A 20,757-nucleotide genomic window follows, 5' to 3' on the forward strand; every position below is an offset into this window, starting at 1 on the left:
TGACAATACATTAGAAAGTATAAGGTGATTAAATCTTGGAAAATTGCATCAAAATAAACATAAAAACACATCACATAGATGCTACTTCTGATAGCTATTGAGTAAGTAAGATCAAAAGATACAATGCAGCATCAACATCTCTTTCAGCCTCATTTTCCCATGTTGTTTGTTCCCCAAACATAAAAACAATCACCATCCCGAACAAACAGAAACACACAATCTTTGTCCCTCTCCACGCTCCCTGTGTTATTACCAAACCCGAGGAAACTTTTGAAGAGATTCAAAGACACTCAAGATTAAAGATTTATTTGTTCTTTTGATGTTGCTGCAGCATTTCTGTCTGATTTCTGCAGCAAATGCAGTCTGGTAATGGTGGTTGTTTTTGGGGGGTTTTTGCAGTGTGGCTGGTGGTGACCCAGAACTGCCAGAGACAGGGAGCTGGCCTGACGGCTGGGTTCTTGTCTTACACCCCCTCTAATGAGGAACGGTTCAGTAATGGTATCACTTCCTTGTAACCTCAAAGGACAGGCAGTTTACTTGCTTCTGTTCATTTACAATATTCTATGGTGAGAGAAAGAAGAGAAAAAACAAAAGAGTAGTAAGAAGCCTGGATGGCTTTGTTTTGCAGCATTTCTTGACAGTCGGGTGCACTTCAAGTCTAGCTCGTCTACATTATTACTTTTTACTTTCTCGCCTGTATGAGGGAACTTCTTTTGTTGCATTGTGTCGATTTGGATAAAGAGATTCTGCAGTTATTGTCTTGTACATCTGGTGTCTTTGCCATTTTTTTCCTATTGCTATGCAACAATGAATGCAATGAAACTTTCTCCCTTCTCACCAACGAATCTTTGGTCGCACTGATAAGATTTAAAAGTCAAACATGTCTTTGAATGTTTTGATTTGATGCGTAGATTCCAATAAAGCTTTGAATTCCAATAACAGCTCATTGTTCTTGCTTTTATTAACTGCTCTATCTCTTAGACTCGTCAGGCATATCTCAGTGTGCTGTGTGCATCAGTGCATCTCTCTCCCATCTGGTCGAGAGCCAGCAGAGAATCACACTGCCCTCTAGTGCCCGTACTCATTAGTAACACAACAGGATTGTTGGGGCAGCTGTCAACCAGACAATGCTCTGGTACTCTGCCAGTGGCTCGATACCAAGATCTGTCATGGGCAGCAATGCACAACAATAGAATCTAGTGATTGGAGTGGTGCACACCCCTGGCTATGACACCGGTCCACCGCTCGCTATCGAATGCCTGTTGTTCCCCTCTCTCCATTCACAAGACCCCTACTTCAGCAATCAGTGCTACACATTTCAATAGACCCTGTGCTGCTGCCCCAAGGAGAGAAGATGAGGAATCCACGTGAGCTATTGTCAAATAATTCTGGTGAAGACCACAATCTTGGCTTTGCTGGGTCTCTGAAAATGACCGAATGACCGGGCATATCACATCATGGTGTTTGTTTCTGGAGTGAGCTGGAAATCCTTTGCTTTAAAGGGAGTTATTATGGTCATTTCCAGTTCCACATTTTGAATGTTGGACACTGTCAAAGTAGCTTTGCATGACTCACAGTTAAAAGTCTTATTTAAATTCCATTGGACCTAGATGCATCCCCTCAATTAAAAAAGCATCACACTTTAGCACCATTTAAAACAAACTTTATTCTGATTGGCTGCCCCTAGCAAACAGAAGGCTTCAATAGCAGGTGGGAGGGGCTTCTATCCCTGAGAAGATAAGATTAAGGATATAAACTCTGATGCCAGAGAGAGCTAAGAGAAGAAAAAAACAAATCTGAAACTGAGCATTTAAAGGAGTCAAACACTATGGGGTGGCTATGGGGTGGTTGTAGCTCAGGTGGCAGAGCAGGTCAGCCACTAATCAGAAGGTCGGTGGTTCGATCCCAGGCTGCCTCCTGGCTGCATGCTAAATATCCTTGGGCAAGATACTAACCCCATGTTTGCCTACTGGTGGTGGTCAGAGGGCCCAGTGGCGCCAGTGTCCGGCAGCCTCGCCTCTGTCAGTGTGCCCCAGGGCAGCTGTGGCTACAATGTAGCTTACCATTGCCAGTGTGTGAATGACTGAATGTAGTGTAAAGTGCTTTGGGGTCCTTAGGGACTGAGTAAAGCGCTATACAAATGCAGGCCATTTACCATGTTTAATATGAGCATCCACCATTGTAACAATATGACAGAAACTAAGCGAAAGCATAATATGTCCAATTTAAGCATAATATATTTAAGATACTAAAAGGTGGGGATTCATATACAGAAGGGATAATAGTAGTGATGTATTGAGCTTTAACACCAAATAAACAACTAGTATCTAATCTTATATTTCAGTTTACATGTCACTTGCCTTTCTGGCCCCAAGATACAATGTAAGCTCAAACATCCAAAGTAAATGCTCCAAATGACAAGACAGACTAAATACCTCCAAACAAACGATGCAAGACTACATAAGGCGCTTTAACAAAGGAAGTATGTAATGAACCTAAGGTGCCTTGTCCCCAATATATCATCCTGAGTGAATTTGCCAACATCACTCTCTTTACCTCCAAGCATGGTAAATGAGAATTTATGCCCCCGCTACTTTATCATTCTTTACTTTTTTTTCACCCCCATGAGGTAGCCATGCCATGCGAGACGGATATTTTCACCAAAGGCAATATCCCCTCGCAGTAATTATATCAGAGCGAGAGAATGGCTCATTAACATATGTTAGGCATGTCAGGAATTTACAAGCGCCTTTTGTAGATGCCTCTCATCAGTGTGCTGCTCCCATCCGTATGGTATCTCCTTTGAGGATGTAACCTCCTCATTTCCATACACGTCAATCATGCTGCGCGTGATGTTAAGAAACACGCAGCACACTCTGTATGTGGCAATCATAAGGAAGAGCTCAGTGATATGGAAAAGGAATGCATGTGCACACGGGTGGGGGTGTGTGTGTGACTATGCGTTTTGTGAAACAACATGATGAAAACAACGCTATGTGGGGAAAAAATATTGTGATGATGTGCCATCGGTGCAGAGCGAGTGAAGTGAGCGTGTCTGCTCCTCTGTAGTGCGTTAAAGGGATGTGTGTGTGTGTGTTTGTACGTGCAAAGACGCGCATAAAGCTTGACACCAGAGACCAGACACCAGACCCACTAACAGACAAGTCCTGAGGCCACTGAGTGAGTGCGGCTGCTGCTGCACTGCTGCAGGACCCAACATCTGCTGCCCGCAAGAAGGCACACACTGTTGCCCTTTCACCCATTAGTATGATGCCAGCTGCAATGACCTATTTATCAGTTGTGGCCTTATAAAGTACTCAAATATATACATAGATTTTTGTCCATTGTGAAGATGTAAATAATGATATAAAGCTGGTCAATAGTTTTAGTTTCGTAGCCCTAACCTAATACTAGCTCCATAGTGTAGTAGCAGTGTCTCCTGGAAGAGGAACAGCACTCTTCCTCTCTCTGTTGCGCCCACTGGTCGAGCGGCCAGTAAGGCTTCAGAGAGCGACAGAGAGCAGCAGTGCGCTGTGGGAGAGAAAAAGTAAAAGACCTTGTGCTGCACCTAACTTTCTCTCTGAGTGATCATTTTACATGTAAGTGTAGCTGAGATCACAGCACCCGTGTGCAGTAATAAAATCACGAGGCGTTGTGGCCTCACACGATAGTTCAAGACTGACTTGCGTGGTGTTCAGTTCTGTGACCTGGCCCTCGTACTCTCCCAATAAACTAATTAGGTTGACTGAAAAAGGAAATAAAAGCATGTCCACTCGAGCAACTTCACATTTCTTTCTTTCTTTTTAAAATGAATGTGGTACGTGAAAATGACTCAAGAATACGGATCCATTAGCTGAGGGTTTTTTTTAAAAGCAACCCAACTACAGCAAAGCAGGGGTCTGACAGATAAACCTATACAGAGAGAGAGGGGGAGAGATAAAAGCGTTTGGTCCAGTCCTGCCTTTTTGCTCCAGCAAATGTCGTAACAATGACTGAAGACACAACGTCCATTTCCATCACCGTCCGCGCTCTCCATCTCTCCCTTTCATTCTCATTCATTGTCATTGCTTTTTTCCTTTAAGTGCACTTTCGCCCACACCACTTGGAAATTGATTGAAACAAAATGTCACAATTATGCCCTGTAGCTCGCCGCTTCAATTATTCATCAATTAGGGGCTAGGCTCCTTTTTTTCTCTCCTCTGAGCTGATTTTTCATTCAGTTTGCTCGAGATGTATGGCTCCCCTGCTGTTAACCAGTCCAAAGTCATTAGTTTCTGGGTTTGCAATTAAACCTGATGCATTATGCATGAGGCTCCGACTCAGCAGACACACGCAGCAGCGGCCGCAGCAGCTAGCGAACGAGCTAGTAAGCTCTGGAGGCGTGGATGGGAAATTAATTTGCTAGAAATGAAGTTCTCTCTAGCCCTCCCTCCCTCTCTCTATCTTTCTCTTGTCTGGCAGGTTGGAACAGATGCCACTTTCTGTAGAAGCCGATAGAGATGGGGCAGCTATAGCTGTGCAGTTTGATCAGCGCTGATGGGAAAAGGATGTGCCAAGGTGGACACAGACAGAAAAATAAAATATTCCATTGCTAAATGTAAACGGGTCTTCATATAGATTTTGCGCGGGTTAAACCCAGTGAAGGACTCCACAGAATTATCTCTTTACTGAGAAAAACAGGTGTGACGGGTATTCTCTCACAAAGGTTTTATGTTCAAGTATTTGTAAATAAAGTTTTTTTTAATTGTGTTGTTTTATCTGTTTTCAAGGATTTTACATCGTTGTAGCTGGCATAAAGCCTGCATTTTAGAGCCCCATTGAAACGAGGGTCCTATCAATGTTCATTTGCTGCCATCTAGTGGCTACAGAGTGAAATGTCAAATAAATTTAAAGGACAAAATCACTGAGGAATGAATCCATGTATGCTTCCAGACCTACACACATCACTTTGATATTCATTGAAACATTTTGTGCCTTCAGTTTAAGAGATGAAAAAAAATGTATGAGATGAAAAAGAAGACTGTATCTTTAAATAAACTTGTATTTATCTTGTAGCAACACCAAAGTAGGCGTGTCCTTCTGTGTTAAAGCACCTGTATGAACAGAGAAGGGCACGCACTAGAATAGTGAGCATACTCCTCATTTTCATGTCCTGTAACACAAAGGCAACAGAGCTCATTTACCTACTTCAGTCATTATGTATGTAGCATTTTTCAGCCGTATTGCATACTAATGTAGTCATATCTGCTTTAGCAGGTGTCACAGAATTATGTTGTTGAAATTATGCAACTAGAATAGGGAAAAAACAATGGATTCACCTTCTTTAGATTTACATAATGCACACAATGCAGCCAGGTGGTGAGGAAGGGGCTGCAGCAGACCGCACAAGAACTGGCGGTATCCAGCAGACGTCTTTAGATTTGGATAGTGGGGAAGCATCACATGGATTAGAGAGAACCTGTTCCTGTCCTCCCGCAATACAAACCTAACAACCACTTCCTGCTGGTACAAAAGGAAACAGTGATATGGAAACAAAGCCAGCATTAAAGGAGCAAAATATCTATGTTTTTAAAAGACTGACATTTACCTTTAATATAAGTACTTCAGCATACTGCACCGAAGTCATCAGCTCACACTGCACAAACCTGTTCCCTTCACAGTGCAGTTCCGTTACGGCCAAGTTATTTCACAGTACAAAAGTAGAAGCAGAGATACAGCTTGACACAAATATCTTAAAAGCTACCTTATCAATATAGGAACACTATTTTCAGTCAAAAATTAACTTCAGGGAAATTTAGATCGTGTGAGTGGCCAATCAAATTACTGATTTTCCTAAAACTCTTGATTTGCTGACTAAGAAAAGAAAAGAAAAGAAAAGAAAAGAAAAGAAAAGAAAAGAAAAGAAAAGAAAAAACATGGAAAACTCAACAGGTAACTGGTGTGGGATTTTATGAGAACCCTCCTCTGGTAGGCTGGCCAAGTAGTTTCTGGCTGCATATACAGCTTTGTCAGCTCTTTGCACTGGTACAGCTGCCGAGGAAGCCAGGACAGCTTGCTGAAGTTTAGGTTTATCTCAGACAAGCGAGTGAGATGACCAAACTCTGCAGGAACTTCCTCCAGCTTATTGTCCAGCACGCTGAGGTGTTCAAGCATAGTCAGACTTGAATTTGAGAGGAGGGGGGTTTACTTGCAGCATTTTCACAATGTGTGCACATGTGTATCAGAATTAAACTGTCATTAAATGCTTTGTTGACTTCAGAACCTATAATTGCGGATATAGGGAGTCATATTGCACCTTTTAATCCCTGGCGGAAGTCTTTGAATCTGGTTGTGGTTCAGATTGAGGACAAGGTTCTTGAAGCCACCTGTAAAACATGAATATTGCACAGACACACACACACACACACAGATGACTGGAGCTTTGTGTTAATCATACAAAACCAGTAAGAGCCTACCTATCACATCAGGTGGCACTACAGTAATTTGGTTTCTGAACAGGTACCGCTTTTTCAAGGACTCCAGATGGCCCAGAACAGCGGGAAACTCCTTCAAGGCATTATTTCCTAAATTCAGCTCAGCCAGCTTTCGGGCGTTGCAGGAGGAAAAGTATTTAATCACAAATCTGCGTGATGTGTAAAACATTTCAAGTGGCACCTTGGCAATTTTCCAGCAAATAGATAAGCTGCGAGCAAACAAACGAAGCGAGAAGACTCACTTGATGTAAGGAGAGCAGCTCAGTGGGAAGGCCTGTGATGGAGTTGTTGTTTAACAGGACTGACAGGTTTGTGAGTCTGGAAACGCACTTGGGAACTTCCTTTATGTGCGTCGAGCTCAAATTTAAAGAGGTTGCTCGGGCATATAAAACCCTTATCACCCACTTTCTAGCCGCCGATTCCCTTTTAGCCATTTCTTTACGCCTATCGTAACGTTCTGTGGAGTTACCGTGGCAACAGCACGCTCTTTGACAAGTCAAAGATCTGATCCGGAGCAGCTGCGACCTCTGGTGGACACAGCTGGATATTAAACTGTTAAATATGGGTGGATTGATTATAACGGCCAGTTTTACCATGACAGTGAGGGTTTTTCATTTTTAATGCATGGTATATAAATTGTGGTGCCTATGAGGAATACAAGGATGCTCATTAGAAACATTCAGAATAAAGCTGTGACACACACACACTCATGGTATTGTATGCATTTATGTAACTTGGTATCATTTACACGTTTAACAGCCCATTTCAGCCAAACAACACTGAAAACAACCACTCGTTGTCCACATTTGGTTGGTAGTCACACATGATAAGCAGCTCCTGAATCCTCAACTGCATGAGTGGAACTGTATTTTTTTTCTTAAAAAAAAAAAAGATTCAGCGATGCCTCTGAAAATGAGCTAAAAGGTAACCCTGTAATCATTAGGATTAGCCAGGGGTGACCCATGTAAAATCTTTTCACACATTGTGTTTTTTTATTATCATTATCATGATTAACACAATGTTATCGTTTATACATTAGAAGTTATGTATTCATTTAGGTTTCACTCTCCGTATCTGACTTCAACACAGACATTTAACCGATGTGAAAACAGAAGCATTCTCTGTTGAGCTCAGCAATGTCTCGCTTGACCAGGGGTCTCCCTTCAAATATGTCATATTTTAGGGTGCTTTGTGTTAGAAGTTTGAACACTCTCTGCATTACGCCAACAGCCTTATGTTAACTCTCTCTCAGCTGTCCTCAGCATTGACTGGGTCCTTTAGCTGTTCCACAGAATTGTAGTGCTCTCCTAGACCATAAGCGTGCCGCATATAGCTACAAGCAAAGAGACAGAGAAAAGGTTATTGTATAGGAGGAAAAAATAACGCAGTATATCAGTTTCCTAGCTTTGACATGCAGTTACACGAAAATCCAAACAGTCAGATTGGATTTAGACTGGCAGTAGTGAAAAATGTGTTTGTAAATTTGTGATTGCAAATTTAAAATGTTTAAATGTTTACTACAACTACATTCATTTGCACATTTTTACTGACAGTGTTGTACTCTGAGCAAAAAACATATTTGGAAACATTCTTACACAAGTGTGATGGGTTCGCCGTCATATTCCTCCCCAATTTTTATGGTAGGAGAGTCCGCCTGGATCACCTCGATCGGCAAATGAAGAACTTGCGTCAAAGCTCGAAGCTGCAAAATTTGATAAATTAAAAAAATACATTATTAAAATGAATTGAAAAGTACAACAAAACACTTCACTGTGTATAGTACAGTATATGACAGTTAAGGAGGAACTCACTTCCAGTTGTCCACCCCAAGCTGATGTGTGCTCCACATCACTGCAGTATTTCTCAAACTCATCTGGAAGCAAAAGACAAACATGTCAATTGAATATTAACAAATATAGCAGTGAAAGTTTTACTTTCATTACCAAAAACACAGATGGTCTCACCTGTTGTGTACATGTCACCTGTGCTTGGGTTGGTGAGGAAAGGCAGGAAGTCGTCAGGATGGCCTCTCATGTGCTCGGCACTGCGGGATCGCAGTTCCTTCACACTTGTGGGTAATTGGAGCTAAAACAGAACAGAATGCAGTAGAAAATGTGTTCTGTGTGTCTAAACTTGACAGTTTCTCATTGAGTCATTTTCTGTATGACAAGCTGTACAGACTCCAAACACGGAAGGTGTCAAAGATTGTCAGCAATGCTCAATTTCTTATGTAATTCCTGACTCAGTATATAAACTACAGCTACAGTTATTATTCAATTCAATTTTGTTTATACAGCACCAAATCACAACAACAGTCGCCTCAAGACAATTGATATTGTAAGGTGGACCCTACAATAACTCATACAGAGAAGAACCCAACAATCATATGACTCCCTATGAGCAAGCACTTTGGCGACAGTGGGAAGGAAAAATTCCATTTTAACAGGAAGAAACCTCCAGGCTTTAGAGGGTCAGGGCTCAGGAAGGGCGACCATCTGCCATGACCAGTTGGGTGAGAGAAGGAAGACAGGACAAAAGACATGCTGCGGAAGATGCCTCTATAACAACATGTACCTTTGATCGCCGTGTCAGCTGATCTTCAATAGCACGGTACATGCAGTGGCCATCAGAGGAGATCTCCTTGATCTGAAGCTTTTGCTGGGCCAGTTTTTGGACCAGCTTTAAACCCTCCTGATGTCTCACACCCTGCAGGTTCTGCACCTCAGCCTCTGCTATCCTGATCTCCCTCTCCTTCTCCTGTGCAGCCTTTTTGTCCTATACGAAATCATTTAAAAGTCAAAAGCAGGTAAATACGGGTGATTTATTAGACTCCAACTTATATCTAGCAGGCAGAACTGATCATCAGACACCTCTCTAAAGCAGAGACATCATGAATGTGAACTGTGGTAAACAAGGACGATTGACTATGAGTTCTAAGTGTTCTTCTTCAGGAAAACCTAAAATGTAAATGCATAAAAGTTCGACAACACACAAGTCTTTAAAGTTGCACCTCACCCTTCTCTTCTGGGCTTTGGTTACTCGCGGCTGTTTCGCCTCCTCTTGTTCTCCATCTTCCACCTTTACAGTCTCCACTCCATTTATGACCTCTTCCACCTTCTAATATTGAGTAAAGAGAGAAATGGTTATGTTGTAAACTAGGGTTGGGTTTTGATAATCGACTTATCGATTAAAATCGATTCTGGCTTGGATAACGTGATATCGATTCATTAAAATCCTGAATCAATTTTTTAATATTAATTTATTTTGCCAGAAACGCCAGAATCTCAGGTTAAACCTCACAAAATTTCAACAACCACCAAACATTTAAAACAGTAAATGAGAGCAGGAACACGGATTCTGCACAAAGACGTAAAAACAAAGCGCGGACCCGCAGATCAGAATCAGTGAGATGTCGCCTTTCTCACCCGACGGCACGGACACGGTCGGGGCTGAAAGCCGACAGCTCGCTGATTCCGATGTTTCGGCAGGGTCCACGCTTTGTGTTTACGCCCTTTTTGCGCTGATTCTAAAGCTGTTAGTTTTATCTCTCTCCAAACAATATTGACTGAACCAGCAGCAAAAGAAAATCCAAACTAAGCTTCACATAAACATCGTCATGAATTCCCTCTGACTTTTGCTGTTTTGCTTCCACCACGATAAAAATCACACTTCATGCACAGCTCTCTCTCTCTCTGTATACTTCAAGATCAGTTTCCCGTCTAAAAATCTGTTTTCTGCATTATTCGCTTGCTTGTTACGCACAAGTCTACCGTTGTTTACAGCGCTGTCGGCCGCTGTTTTTTTTTCCTTTTACTTACTTCCGGAAAGAAAGCCTCATTTCTGCTGTTCAACAGGCTTCTGAACAAATGTAAACTTTTTAAAATTATGCAAAATACAAAACGTTTAGCCGTGTCTCTAATAAAACCGCTGTCATATGTTGATTAATGGTTTTCTTTCGTTTTTGATGTACTGCAGAATATTTTTATAAAATCCCAGGCCAGGAAAATCACCATCATGTTTTTCTGTTTTATCTTCAGCTACTTTGACACAAAGGCATCTGCTGTGATGTTTACACCTTTGATAAAGTCTTGCATGTGTCAGCTTCCTTTTTATAGATACAAAAATATGTGAATGTACGGATCTGAATTATAATATTTCTGACTGTCTGAGACAAAACTTCCCAGATTTAAATCGAATTGAATCGAATCGAATCGTGGATTGAATCAATATCGTCACTGACCTAGAAATCAGTGATGATACCCAGCCCTATTGTAAATTGCAGCTGATACAGCACAAAGACTACAATCATTTACATACTGAATGTATACTGAACACATACAAAAACATTTTAACAGCTGTGTTCTTTCCTTTTCCATCTTACACTTGTTACCCCATTATGAAAGAGTGCTTCTACATTAATTACTAATCAAACTCTACCCGATTTGTCGACCATCTAAACATAATAAGTTACCTTTGTGTCAGCTGTTGCTTTGAGCTGCCTGAATTCCTCCTCATGTTTCTGACTCAGGTCAGCCTCAAGTTTGGAGATCTCATCTGTCAGCTGTTTCCTCCTCTTCTTGTCATTTTTGGGGACTGCATTTTTCATGCCCTGGACTTTAGCTGAAAATGACACAAAGCAGACCATCAAACAAAACAGTACAACACAACAATACAGATGATGCTGCATACTGGTTAGAAAAGTTATACATGCACAAAACTGCCAACATAGTGAAGGATACACTGTCATAGATAGCACTAATGCACCTAAAAAAAAAAGATTAAAATGTTTCTGCACCTGTCTACACCAACTGCACAAACAGCTGATTTTACATTATCAGACATTATTAATTATTTTGCAACATGTGGCGTGTGAAAGAAATGTTTTGATATCAGTGGTCAGCTAAAGCAGCAACTCATTTTACATCATGAGCTACATACAGCCAACTTTCATAGTAAGTGAGCCAGACCAGTGAAACACCTTCTTTCAGCCAGTGTAAAGCACTTAAACCACAAATTTAATCCTTGAGACATCTAAAAATAAGACAAAGAAGTGCAATTTCAAAAAATATCTCAGTTTTTCTACATGATAAAGAAATACTGCAGTAGCAAATGAAATAAATCGTTCAAAATGACTCTTTGGGTTTAAACCGTAGGAAACAAAGGTGTAAAATTACAGAAGCATTTCTGGTGGCTAACTTGCAAGACTTTTCCTTTAAAACAGAAAGCTTTGTTAATTGACAAAATTCTATTTTTATTTCTTTTCTGTTGTTTAATTACTTATCTATTACCTAATTACTTGGATGTAGTATGAAATGCCATGGTGAAGATCTTTTTCATTCGGAAAAACTATAAAGCTTATTAAAATACAAATCACATTTTCCAAAGCCGGTGGGGCCGGATTGGTGTGTTTGTCAGACCGAATCCGGCCCTCGTGCCTTATGTTGGACACCCCCTGGGCTAAAGTCATCAAATCCTTAAACGTTTCTCCCAACAGTGATCTGTGTATTAGAGGTTTATTACTCTAAAAGCAAAACAAACTACGCGATAAGGCTGGCAGTTGCCTCACAATAGTAACCACAGAAACGTCTGCGGTGACCATTATTTATTTACTTGCTGGTCACTTAATAGCGGCTAAAGTGAGACTAAACACTCCGAAACATAAACAACACACGGGCACGCTAACTAGCTACCAGCAAAGGCTGAAATGTTAGCCCACCAAACAAAAGAGCACTGTTAAAAGTAGCTACCCTGCAGATCCTTCTTCTCCTTGCGGTGCTGCTTTGCCAGGAGCTCCTCTGGTGTCTCCACCTCCTCCATGACTGGATGCTGCTGTTAAGGTCAACCACTGACAGTGCTTACGAGGTACATGAACCCGACTACCATATGTGTTATTAATGACTTGTTATAAAATGTAGCTCATCATTAGCACAAGATAAAAGCACACAAATACAGTGAACGATAAATAAAACGTGCTGATATGGCCTTATCCGGAAGAGAGGGTGGGGCTTCTTCTTCTTCGCCAAAGATAAACTCCGAGATTGTCTCTATACCGCCACCTCTCGGTATGTTGTGTACTACATTTCCAGGCTGTCTCGGGACTACGTTCTTTATTTTAATACATTTTATTAAATATATTTTAAATAAATATATTTTCTAGACACGTCGTGTTCATTTAATATCATCTTTATCTAAGAGTGGACAGGAAAAAGTGTTTCCTCTTTCTTCGTATCTTGTTTTTAGATCTTTACCACTGGTTTGCAACCTGGGGAATAACAATAACCCTCTGAGACATGAGAAAGAAAACAAATATTTTGAATATGAGGGTTTGTGGTTATACTGAACAAGGTATGTGGACCTACCGGGAGGGAGGAGAAGAGGAAGACCTGAAAGGACGTTTGTGGATGCAGTGAAGGAGTGAATACAGAGGGCCTTTGTGACAGAGGAGGATGCTAGAAGTAGGGTGAGATGGAGGCAGATGATCTACTAAAGGGAGCAGATGAAAGAAGAAGAAACGCCAAGAAGATCCAGTGGCTCTAAAATAGATTGCATGCTTCTTTTCAAAAGGGTATAACAATACTTGTCTGTAAATATTAATTTCAAATTAAAGGGGAAAAAAATGTATGTGACTATTAAAATGCCTTTGTCCTCGTGACAAGGTCATCTTTAACCCACAGAAAAAGGTATCTATATTGTACCGAGTCTATCTATCTAAATATCAGCTGTGTCTGATTTCCTTTTGTTAAATTATCCAGTATGATCCAATACGCATGAAAATATTATTTGTAATTTTTATTATTATTAATGTCTGATTTTATTTGTATCTCATTAAAAACAGATATCGAGAGCTGATCCTGGAGGGCAGACCATAATATACAGTCAATCAAATTTTATATACACCGTCTGCCTGTTAGCGGGCGTGTCGTGTGACGTGGCACGGGGAGCGGAAGAGCTTGTTTGTGTTTTGGTTCTAAGGGGAAGTTGCGAGAAGAAAGAAAGGAGGAGACGTGACAGGATTGTTGAAATTGTTTTCTCGGTCCCCCCCTCCCCTGACACCAGCTCATCACAGTGTCCCGGGTTCTGTGTGCGAACTGCAGCGGTGCTATTTAAAGTTGTACATCGCCTGGCTCTCAGGTAACGTACTTGTCACGAATCTACGAGTTGTGGTTTGCAGCTGGCTCGGTGACATGACGCCGCCGTTTGTTTAGTTGTCATCGGTGACTTCGTTAGCTAGCTATGTCGCTAGCTAAGTGCAGCTAATGTCGATGGTGTTTGGTGGCATGGGGGATGCAGAAATGCGGGCCTTTGTCCTGTCGAGTCCGCTTGTTCTCTTGTATTCCAATAGCAAAAAGCTTATAATGTCTGGTATAGCAGGTAGCATGGCAGGCTTACAGTGACTTTGCTAATAGGTGGACTGGGTTCAGTGGGTGTAATGCTAACAGTGACAGCAAGCTAACGTTAGTGTTTGTTAATTGAGGGGCTCAGCTATTCCCCTTGAATCAACATTAGCTAAACAGCACCGGCAATCAGGGTTTCAATTCGAAAGAAAAAAAAACAATGGCGTTAGTTTTATGCAGATAGCTGTCGTGTTGTTTTTATGTCCTTACAGCAGTCGGGAGACTAATGACCACAGACAGCTAGGAATGCTAAGCTTTGCTAACAGCATAAACGCTAACAAGCTAGAGAACAAAAACACTTTGGGGAAAATGGCGGCCCCCTCTAACATCAAAACAGACCGATAGCCACTGCTAACATAGAGCGAGTGTGTTTATAGTCAACAAAGTAACGAGGGTTCAAGCCAAATATACGCGTCGTAGTCGTGTAATGCGCAGCGTTTGTTGACAAATCGTGTCATGAGTGTGGGTAAATACAGTCACTGTTCTCATTCCAGTTCCTGGAGCTTGTTTGTTTTCTTGCTGCGCGTCTTCAAGACTTCGTCTCAAGGATAAGTCGATTGAGATAAGGTTGAAATGTTTTGGCATGACCTCGCCGGTCAATTTATTGACTCGTTTCCCCAAAGCTCTTTATTTGAAATAGACCCAGAAATCTGGTGGCTGTTATCTTTACCTTAATAAACTCTGGTATATGAATGCCTTCAGCCTTTAGTGTTGCGACACAAGTAAGAACGGTTTGCCACAGATGTGGGCTAGTGACGCACAGGTTTATAATGTGTGTGAAAAAAAGTAAATGCTATTTATAGAGCTCATTTTGAAATGACTGGAGTTGACCATAAGTGCCGTACAGGCACACTCATTTTGTAATCCACGTCTTAAGAACCCAATTACAAACATGGAGCTTACATAAACGGGGAACATAATAAAATATAATATTTAAGAAAAGAAATCAGAAAACAGCTGCATTCTACCAATGCTAAACAGTCAAGTAAAACAGTAGTACAAAACATTTACAGTGTGTTTGACCAAACACTGACGGACCTGAGGCTAAACTAAAAGCAGCTAAAACAGGTATGTCATTAGAGCTGATCTAAAATCATCAGTTGTTGAACCAGTCCCCATGAGCTTAGGGGCAATAACCACAAAGTCCCAGTCGACTGTAGTTTTTAGGCAAGAAGGGGACACTGAAAGAAGAAGTTAGGGTGATGATGTCAGTGATTTGGAGGCAAAAATATGGAGATAAAAAGTGAATCGCACATTTGTAATGACAGACATTTTTTTTTATTTGCTCTGTTGCATTTGCACTTAAGCAGTCCTGGCACAGTTACTTTATAGACTGACTTGCCTGTTTTTGCAATTTTGTTCAGAGTACACTCATAGCTGTATCCTCTTAGTTATCTTGCAGATTATAAGCACATGTTAACTCTTAACTTATATAATTAAGTAGCACTTTTCTTCTTGGAGCAGTCACAGCTACTACTACTCGTTCATCCCATCACACATAAATGCATACAAGTGCTTTTTTTTCTTTACCATAGCGCCTTTTCTATCATTTGCATGCACTCTAGCTCACAATGCATGGATTGCAGGCGACTCAGGGTTCAGTGCTTTCCCCAAGGATACTTCAGCATGCAGTCTAGAGTAGCCAGGGAATCTATCCATCAACCTTTCAAGCCACAGCCACTCAAATGTGTCGTATGCTATTACGTACTGCTACCTTACAGTATACTATAATTCAGTACAACATCTCTATAAACTGCCATTGAGGCTACGGCCACCACAGATTAATGCCTCTCCTCAACAGAGTGTGACTTGTGTGGTTAACAAAGGTTGCTTTGTGCTTTATTGCACTGCACCATATATGTGAGTTTGATGCGAGGTGAAAGGCCAGTTTTTGGTCAGGCACAAGATTCCACTAAATTCACCCTGTAAGGCCAGACATAAGCCGTGATTATCTCCTTACAACAGCCGTCTGTGTTTTTTAGAAATTCTGAGCTGTTCATTCCCAAATAAGTTAGTAAGCACTACATTCACGCATGGTATGCATGCATGCAATGGTTCTCGCAGTTGTACCACACTTGTGTAATGTGAGTGGGTCTTTCCCCGGCTCTCTTTCGAGTTTGCCATGAATCACTGTTGTAGTTCATGACAAGGCTTCCTTTTCCTGGTGTTACTGTAAGTTACATTCATGAAGAAGTGTCTGAAATTTCTGCATCCCCTGTCAAAAATTGCACATGCATTCAGAACAGGCCTTTGTGTGTTTGAAATGCTCGCATGTTATTTTTACTGACTTGAAATGTTCACAGAATAATTCAGTTATTAGCGTTATAAAATTGCATTTACAGCCATAATTTGCAGATAAAAAAGATAGCTAATTGATACAGGCTATCATTTTCAATGCACTGTATATGAATTATATTTGAATTTATTGATCACATAAATTTCTTCATGTTGCCTAAACTGCAGTGTGAAAACCACCTGTTTCTTTGAAACACTCTGTGTGTGAAAACCTTCTTAATTCACAACAAATTGAAGTGATACCAGTGGGTGCATGCTTGACTTTGATGTGTGCAAGTATGAGTAAGAGATGTATCATTTTTTGTATGTAGTCTTCTCTGAGGAATTTTCATTGACTTTTATGTCCCAGTCAAAATGTCAAAAGATTGCCTAATTTAGTTACTTTTTTCTAGTAGCCTATTCATTAGTCTGATTCTAGTTTTCATAAGATTTGTAATTTTATAATGATTTTCAGAGGAAGCTGATCTTATATTTTTAAATTTGTTGCATGTTTTTAATATATGAGTAATGCTCATTTGTCTTAAATGTCAGACTGTAATCTATACAAAAATAACTGTTCCATTCCTGTTATGACTTGTTAAACTGCATTTGAAGGGAAAAGAAATTACAAATCTCTTAGAGTTTAATATCTGTTTTTATTCTGTGAACATGTTTGTTCTCGTGCTTCCTGCAGCAGAAGTCCCGACAGTGAGGTTCGGCACACAGGACACCTGGGATCTGACTAGGTCATGGCCAATCGAGGAGGAGCTACGAGACCCAATGGACCAAATGCAGGGAATAAGATCTGTCAGTTTAAGCTGGTGCTGTTGGGGGAATCAGCTGTGGGGAAGTCCAGCTTAGTGCTTCGCTTTGTCAAGGGCCAGTTCCATGAATTCCAGGAAAGCACAATAGGAGGTAAGGTCATGTCATCAAATCAGGATGTTTCTGACAACCTGGCAGTTCTGTTGTTGTTGTTTGTTTTGTTAGTTTGTTTTCCTGAGAAGTCCCCATTCAGAATACTGATGCTTTTGTGTTGACACATTTATCATCTCTTTTGTTTATATGACCTCGTAAAGATATAGTTTTGGTGTCGTTAATGATCACGCAAAAATGACTCGTCTCTTCCTATCTCCACAGCGGCCTTCCTAACCCAAACAGTGTGTCTTGATGATACAACAGTGAAATTTGAAATCTGGGACACTGCAGGCCAGGAGCGTTACCACAGTTTGGCACCAATGTATTACAGAGGAGCACAAGCTGCCATTGTGGTCTACGACATCACAAACGAGGCACGTTCATCCTTGACTAAGACCCAGGCCTTCCAGAGCACTTGTAGAGCAAGTTAAAACATGAAAGTAGCATTAGATGTTGACAAGTGGTACCGTGTCTTCATTTTTTGTTTTTTTCAGGAGTCCTTTGCACGGGCCAAGAACTGGGTGAAGGAGCTACAACGACAAGCTAGCCCTAATATAGTCATCGCTCTGTCAGGAAACAAAGCTGACCTGGCTAACAAAAGAGCTGTGGACTTCCAGGTCAGTCTAGACAAACCTTAGACTGTGTCTTAGGCTTTCATGATTTTACAATTATTATTATTTTTTTTTTTAATCTAATATCTCTGTGACCTTTATGTGTGGAGTTTGCATGTTCTCCCTGTGTCTGCGTGGTTTATCTCCGTGTGCTCCAGCTTCCTCCCACAGTCCGAGCACATGTAGTTAGTACAGTTATTTAATTGGTGATTCTAAATCTCTCATAGGTGTGAATATGGTGTGAATGGCTGTCTGTACCTCTCTGTTAGCCCTGCGACAGGTTGGCAACCCGTCTCCAGTCCCACCGCAAAACTGAGTTGGATGAGGGGAGGAAAATAGGTGGATGGGTGATCACGTTCCTAGCAGACGCTGCATTCTAGAGCCATGACTTCCATTTTTAATTATCCTCTAATTGTGTTTCTCCTATGCCTGAAGAAATGCGTGTTGGAGGATGTATTAAAAATTAGTTTGTTTACATTGTGTCAACAGGACGCCCAGTCATACGCAGATGACAACAGCTTACTTTTCATGGAGACATCGGCCAAGACGTCTATGAATGTGAATGAGATATTTATGGCCATTGGTGGGTAACTTTTAGGACTCAATTTGTAGATATTTGTTTTTCTGCACATTTCTGTTATTCAGAGTTAGAACTGTTCCCTCATAGCAAGAAGGTGATGGCTTGAAGCCCAGTTTAGGGCTCCTTCTGTGTGGAGTTTGCATGTTCTCTGCTACCCTGGGCTTTCTACTGTAGCTCCAGTTTTCTTCTGCTGAAAAGTACACAAGGTTTACAAAGCTGCTGTTAGGCTTGGACAATCACAAATTCCTAAGAGGTTTCAGTTCCTGCTTAAAATGCAAGTTAAAAATTAACTGGAGGACAAGGTCAAACTAGCATGATTGAGGTGTTTGTTAATGATTTTTTTTTTTTTATCATTTGTAGCTTCTCTTTTCTGAAAATTGTTTTATTATTTATTTGTTTGTTTGTTTGTTTTTTGTTTTGATTTCTTCCAGCAAAGAGATTGCCAAAAAATGAGCCTCAGACTGCAGGAGCAAACACTGGGCGCAGCCGGGGAGTGGACCTGACAGAAGCTGCCCAGCCAGCCAAGGCTCCATGCTGCAGTAACTAACATGAAGAACACCCTCCTCCCTACCAATCTGTATGGCAGTAACTAATGTGGTCAATGCCCCCAAATGCCACTGCAGTTACTAATGCAATGTGTCACCTACTCTCTGAAACAAGAAAATATGCCCTGCACTCGCCACCCCACTCGTCCACTTTTAACAAATTCATTGCCATCACACTGATCTTTCTTTGCGGCTCTGCCTCTTTTCCTCCATTATGGTTCTGCTGCTACCCGGGGAAGCCTCCTAACCACTTTGTCTTACTTTCTGCCATCGAGCTTGTTACATCTATCGTATTATTGATAGATCAGTGATCGCAGGTATTAGAAACATTAGAGCACCCTTCCTCGCGTTGTCATCATCTTTACACCGTGTAGACATGAGTTTCATCTGGAGGAAGTGATCACTTCTCTTTTTCTGGGATAGCTTAAGTCTTTAATGTTGCATTTCTAATACCAGTCTTCTGTTTTTGTTCAATTTTTTATAACTTTGTTGATTATTGTTTACTGTAATTTTGTCAAACTTGTGGATGCACATGCTAGCATATTTAGGCGGCCTAAAAGTTAAAGAGTTACACATTTAATCTGCAGTAGAGCAGAAAAAGTTGGTTGGAGGAGTGTGTTCTTGTTAATCTCAGAAAGAGGAAAGGTGGAGGGGGCAGAGAGAAATTGTAGATTCTGTCTCTCTTGTTGTTTCTAGGGCCCTTTATCTCGTAGCTGGGGGGGGGGGAGAGAATAGTTGGTCCTTATAACCCCACTCCCTCCATTAAACCCAACGTAGCACTAGTGCATAGCTTCTCACACCACCTTGTCTCCATTCTGGGCCCGTGCCTGCTCCTAGCTGTCCTTCGTGGCATTGTGCAATGTTTCACAGTATTTACTCTGTGAGTTGTCTGCAAGGACCAGTGCTGCGCAGCAAATCCCCTTGTGTCTATAAGCACAGCGCAGAGGCCTCTACGGTACACGTCAGTGTCACCAACTGCCCACTTCATGATGTGTCCGTCCATAAACCTTGTGTAGACCACCCTTTTGTTGTCATACTGCGGTCTCTTGGGTTTCTGTTTTTCAACGATTTATTCTTGTGCGGTTACTTTTTCCATTGTGTCAATGTTGCTCGACTGCTGGGTTTGCACTGGGGGTAAATCGAAGGTGATAGCAGTGAGTGGGGAGTTGCAATATGTAAAGTTGCTTCTTAATTAATATCGGAATCATAAATGTTTGACATCTTCTCTTGATTAGAAAGTGCTTTAGACACGGCGGTGTGTCATTCTGTACAAAGCCCGGCCCGGGTTTGCTGTCTGGTGACAGATTACATCCTTCGACTTATTCACACGCATTTATCCGTGTGTTTTGTTGTTTTTGGCTTCTTTTTTTTTTTTAAACGCACATTTCCACAATTAAACACACACACGCCACTGACTTGTCGTCTCCCTCCCCACCTTCCCCTACTCCCTGTAAGACCTAAACATCACTGTACATGAACACACACAGTCTGTTACACATCATCCACACCTTTGTCAAGCACACACTCTGTCCCACCGACACACAACCCCCCCTAATTGTTACACACACACACACACACACACACACACACACATGCACATAGAGTACTTTTAGTAAATAACTCTTTTTACAGGTCTGTCTTACTCATGCCTTGCACTAATGATGCTCATGAATATATCTTGTCATGATTTCAGCCAGTGTGATATATATAAATATATAAATATAAATATATAAATAATATACTGTAAATAAGGTGTTGCAGTGTAGTCTACCTTTTTCAATTTACCAGTGACAGGACTAATGCTTGCTAGGGAGTTGTCTAGATAATCATAAAAAAGTGTACAGTTAGCAGGAAGGGGGAAAAAAACAGCTACAATCTGGGTTTGGAGTTTTGTTGCTGTTCCTTTTTTTCTTTGTCTTTTTTTTTTTTTACACATATAAATGGTTAAATTATAATCAGTGGTGG

At 41.1% G+C, this 20,757-nt stretch overlaps 3 protein-coding genes across 7 annotated transcripts; 1 reads left to right on the forward strand and 2 right to left on the reverse strand.

Annotated features, from left to right (window-relative positions):
- Positions 1-290: 290 nt before the first annotated feature.
- lrrc69 (leucine rich repeat containing 69) lies at positions 291-7,081 on the reverse strand. Of its 4 annotated transcripts, none has more exons than XR_005694335.1 (4): positions 6,296-6,414; positions 5,588-6,136; positions 5,319-5,502; positions 291-561 (listed from the first exon to the last, which is right to left on the reverse strand). XR_005694335.1 is itself a non-coding variant. In XM_040020179.1 (4 exons), exons 1-4 carry the CDS (start codon positions 7,067-7,069, stop codon positions 552-554), a joined length of 561 nt encoding a protein of 186 aa, XP_039876113.1. In that variant the 5' UTR covers positions 7,070-7,081; the 3' UTR covers positions 291-551. The 4 variants fall into 4 exon arrangements, 3 of the variants coding, with proteins under 3 accessions (XP_039876113.1, XP_039876112.1, XP_039876110.1); XM_040020179.1 differs by lacking the exons at positions 5,319-5,502; positions 5,588-6,136 and adding exons at positions 6,456-6,582; positions 6,716-7,081 and having other exon boundaries at positions 6,296-6,365; XM_040020178.1 differs by lacking the exons at positions 291-561; positions 5,319-5,502 and adding exons at positions 6,456-6,582; positions 6,716-7,081 and having other exon boundaries at positions 5,513-5,652; positions 6,296-6,365.
- Positions 7,082-7,180: 99 nt separating this feature from the next.
- otud6b (OTU deubiquitinase 6B) lies at positions 7,181-12,487 on the reverse strand. The gene is made up of 8 exons (XM_040020173.1): positions 12,221-12,487; positions 10,945-11,093; positions 9,489-9,590; positions 9,048-9,248; positions 8,438-8,558; positions 8,285-8,346; positions 8,069-8,175; positions 7,181-7,806 (listed from the first exon to the last, which is right to left on the reverse strand). Exons 1-8 carry the CDS (start codon positions 12,288-12,290, stop codon positions 7,722-7,724), a joined length of 897 nt encoding a protein of 298 aa, XP_039876107.1. The 5' UTR covers positions 12,291-12,487; the 3' UTR covers positions 7,181-7,721.
- A 942-nt stretch (positions 12,488-13,429) lies between these two features.
- Positions 13,430-20,650, forward strand: LOC120726536 (ras-related protein Rab-5A). Of its 2 annotated transcripts, none has more exons than XM_040020175.1 (6): positions 13,430-13,604; positions 16,839-17,056; positions 17,279-17,430; positions 17,551-17,673; positions 18,157-18,250; positions 18,679-20,650. In XM_040020175.1, the coding sequence occupies exons 2-6, from the start codon at positions 16,891-16,893 to the stop codon at positions 18,792-18,794; spliced, it is 651 nt and encodes a 216-aa protein (XP_039876109.1). In that variant the 5' UTR covers positions 13,430-13,604; positions 16,839-16,890; the 3' UTR covers positions 18,795-20,650. The 2 variants fall into 2 exon arrangements, with proteins under 2 accessions (XP_039876109.1, XP_039876108.1); XM_040020174.1 differs by having other exon boundaries at positions 13,431-13,604; positions 16,836-17,056.
- Positions 20,651-20,757: the final 107 nt, after the last annotated feature.

The sequence above is a fragment of the Simochromis diagramma genome, unplaced genomic scaffold (genome assembly GCF_900408965.1).
Source record: "Simochromis diagramma unplaced genomic scaffold, fSimDia1.1 OVJJ01000753.1, whole genome shotgun sequence".
NCBI lineage: Eukaryota > Metazoa > Chordata > Actinopteri > Cichliformes > Cichlidae > Simochromis > Simochromis diagramma.

What these genes read in the sequence shown, in the direction of transcription:
- LOC120726536 (XM_040020175.1), top strand. Translation starts at nt 16,891, where the DNA reads ATGGCCAATCGAGGAGGAGCTACGAGACCCAATGGACCAAATGCAGGG. An exon ending in TCTACGACATCACAAACGAG is followed by an intron (nt 17,431 to 17,550) that starts GCACGTTCATCC and finishes TGTTTTTTTCAG; the next exon opens with GAGTCCTTTGCACGGGCCAA. An exon ending in TGAGATATTTATGGCCATTG is followed by an intron (nt 18,251 to 18,678) that starts GTGGGTAACTTT and finishes GATTTCTTCCAG; the next exon opens with CAAAGAGATTGCCAAAAAAT.
- lrrc69 (XM_040020176.1), bottom strand. Translation starts at nt 7,069, where the DNA reads ATGGTAAAACTGGCCGTTATAATCAATCCACCCATATTTAACAGTTTA. An exon ending in AGCTGCTCTCCTTACATCAA is followed by an intron (nt 6,583 to 6,715) that starts GTGAGTCTTCTC and finishes AACGCCCGAAAG; the next exon opens with CTGGCTGAGCTGAATTTAGG. An exon ending in AGTGCCACCTGATGTGATAG is followed by an intron (nt 6,366 to 6,455) that starts GTAGGCTCTTAC and finishes CATGTTTTACAG; the next exon opens with GTGGCTTCAAGAACCTTGTC.
- otud6b (XM_040020173.1), bottom strand. Translation starts at nt 12,290, where the DNA reads ATGGAGGAGGTGGAGACACCAGAGGAGCTCCTGGCAAAGCAGCACCGC. An exon ending in AGGTGACATGTACACAACAG is followed by an intron (nt 8,347 to 8,437) that starts GTGAGACCATCT and finishes TTTTGCTTCCAG; the next exon opens with ATGAGTTTGAGAAATACTGC. An exon ending in GGCGAACCCATCACACTTGT is followed by an intron (nt 7,807 to 8,068) that starts GTAAGAATGTTT and finishes CTTTGCTTGTAG; the next exon opens with CTATATGCGGCACGCTTATG.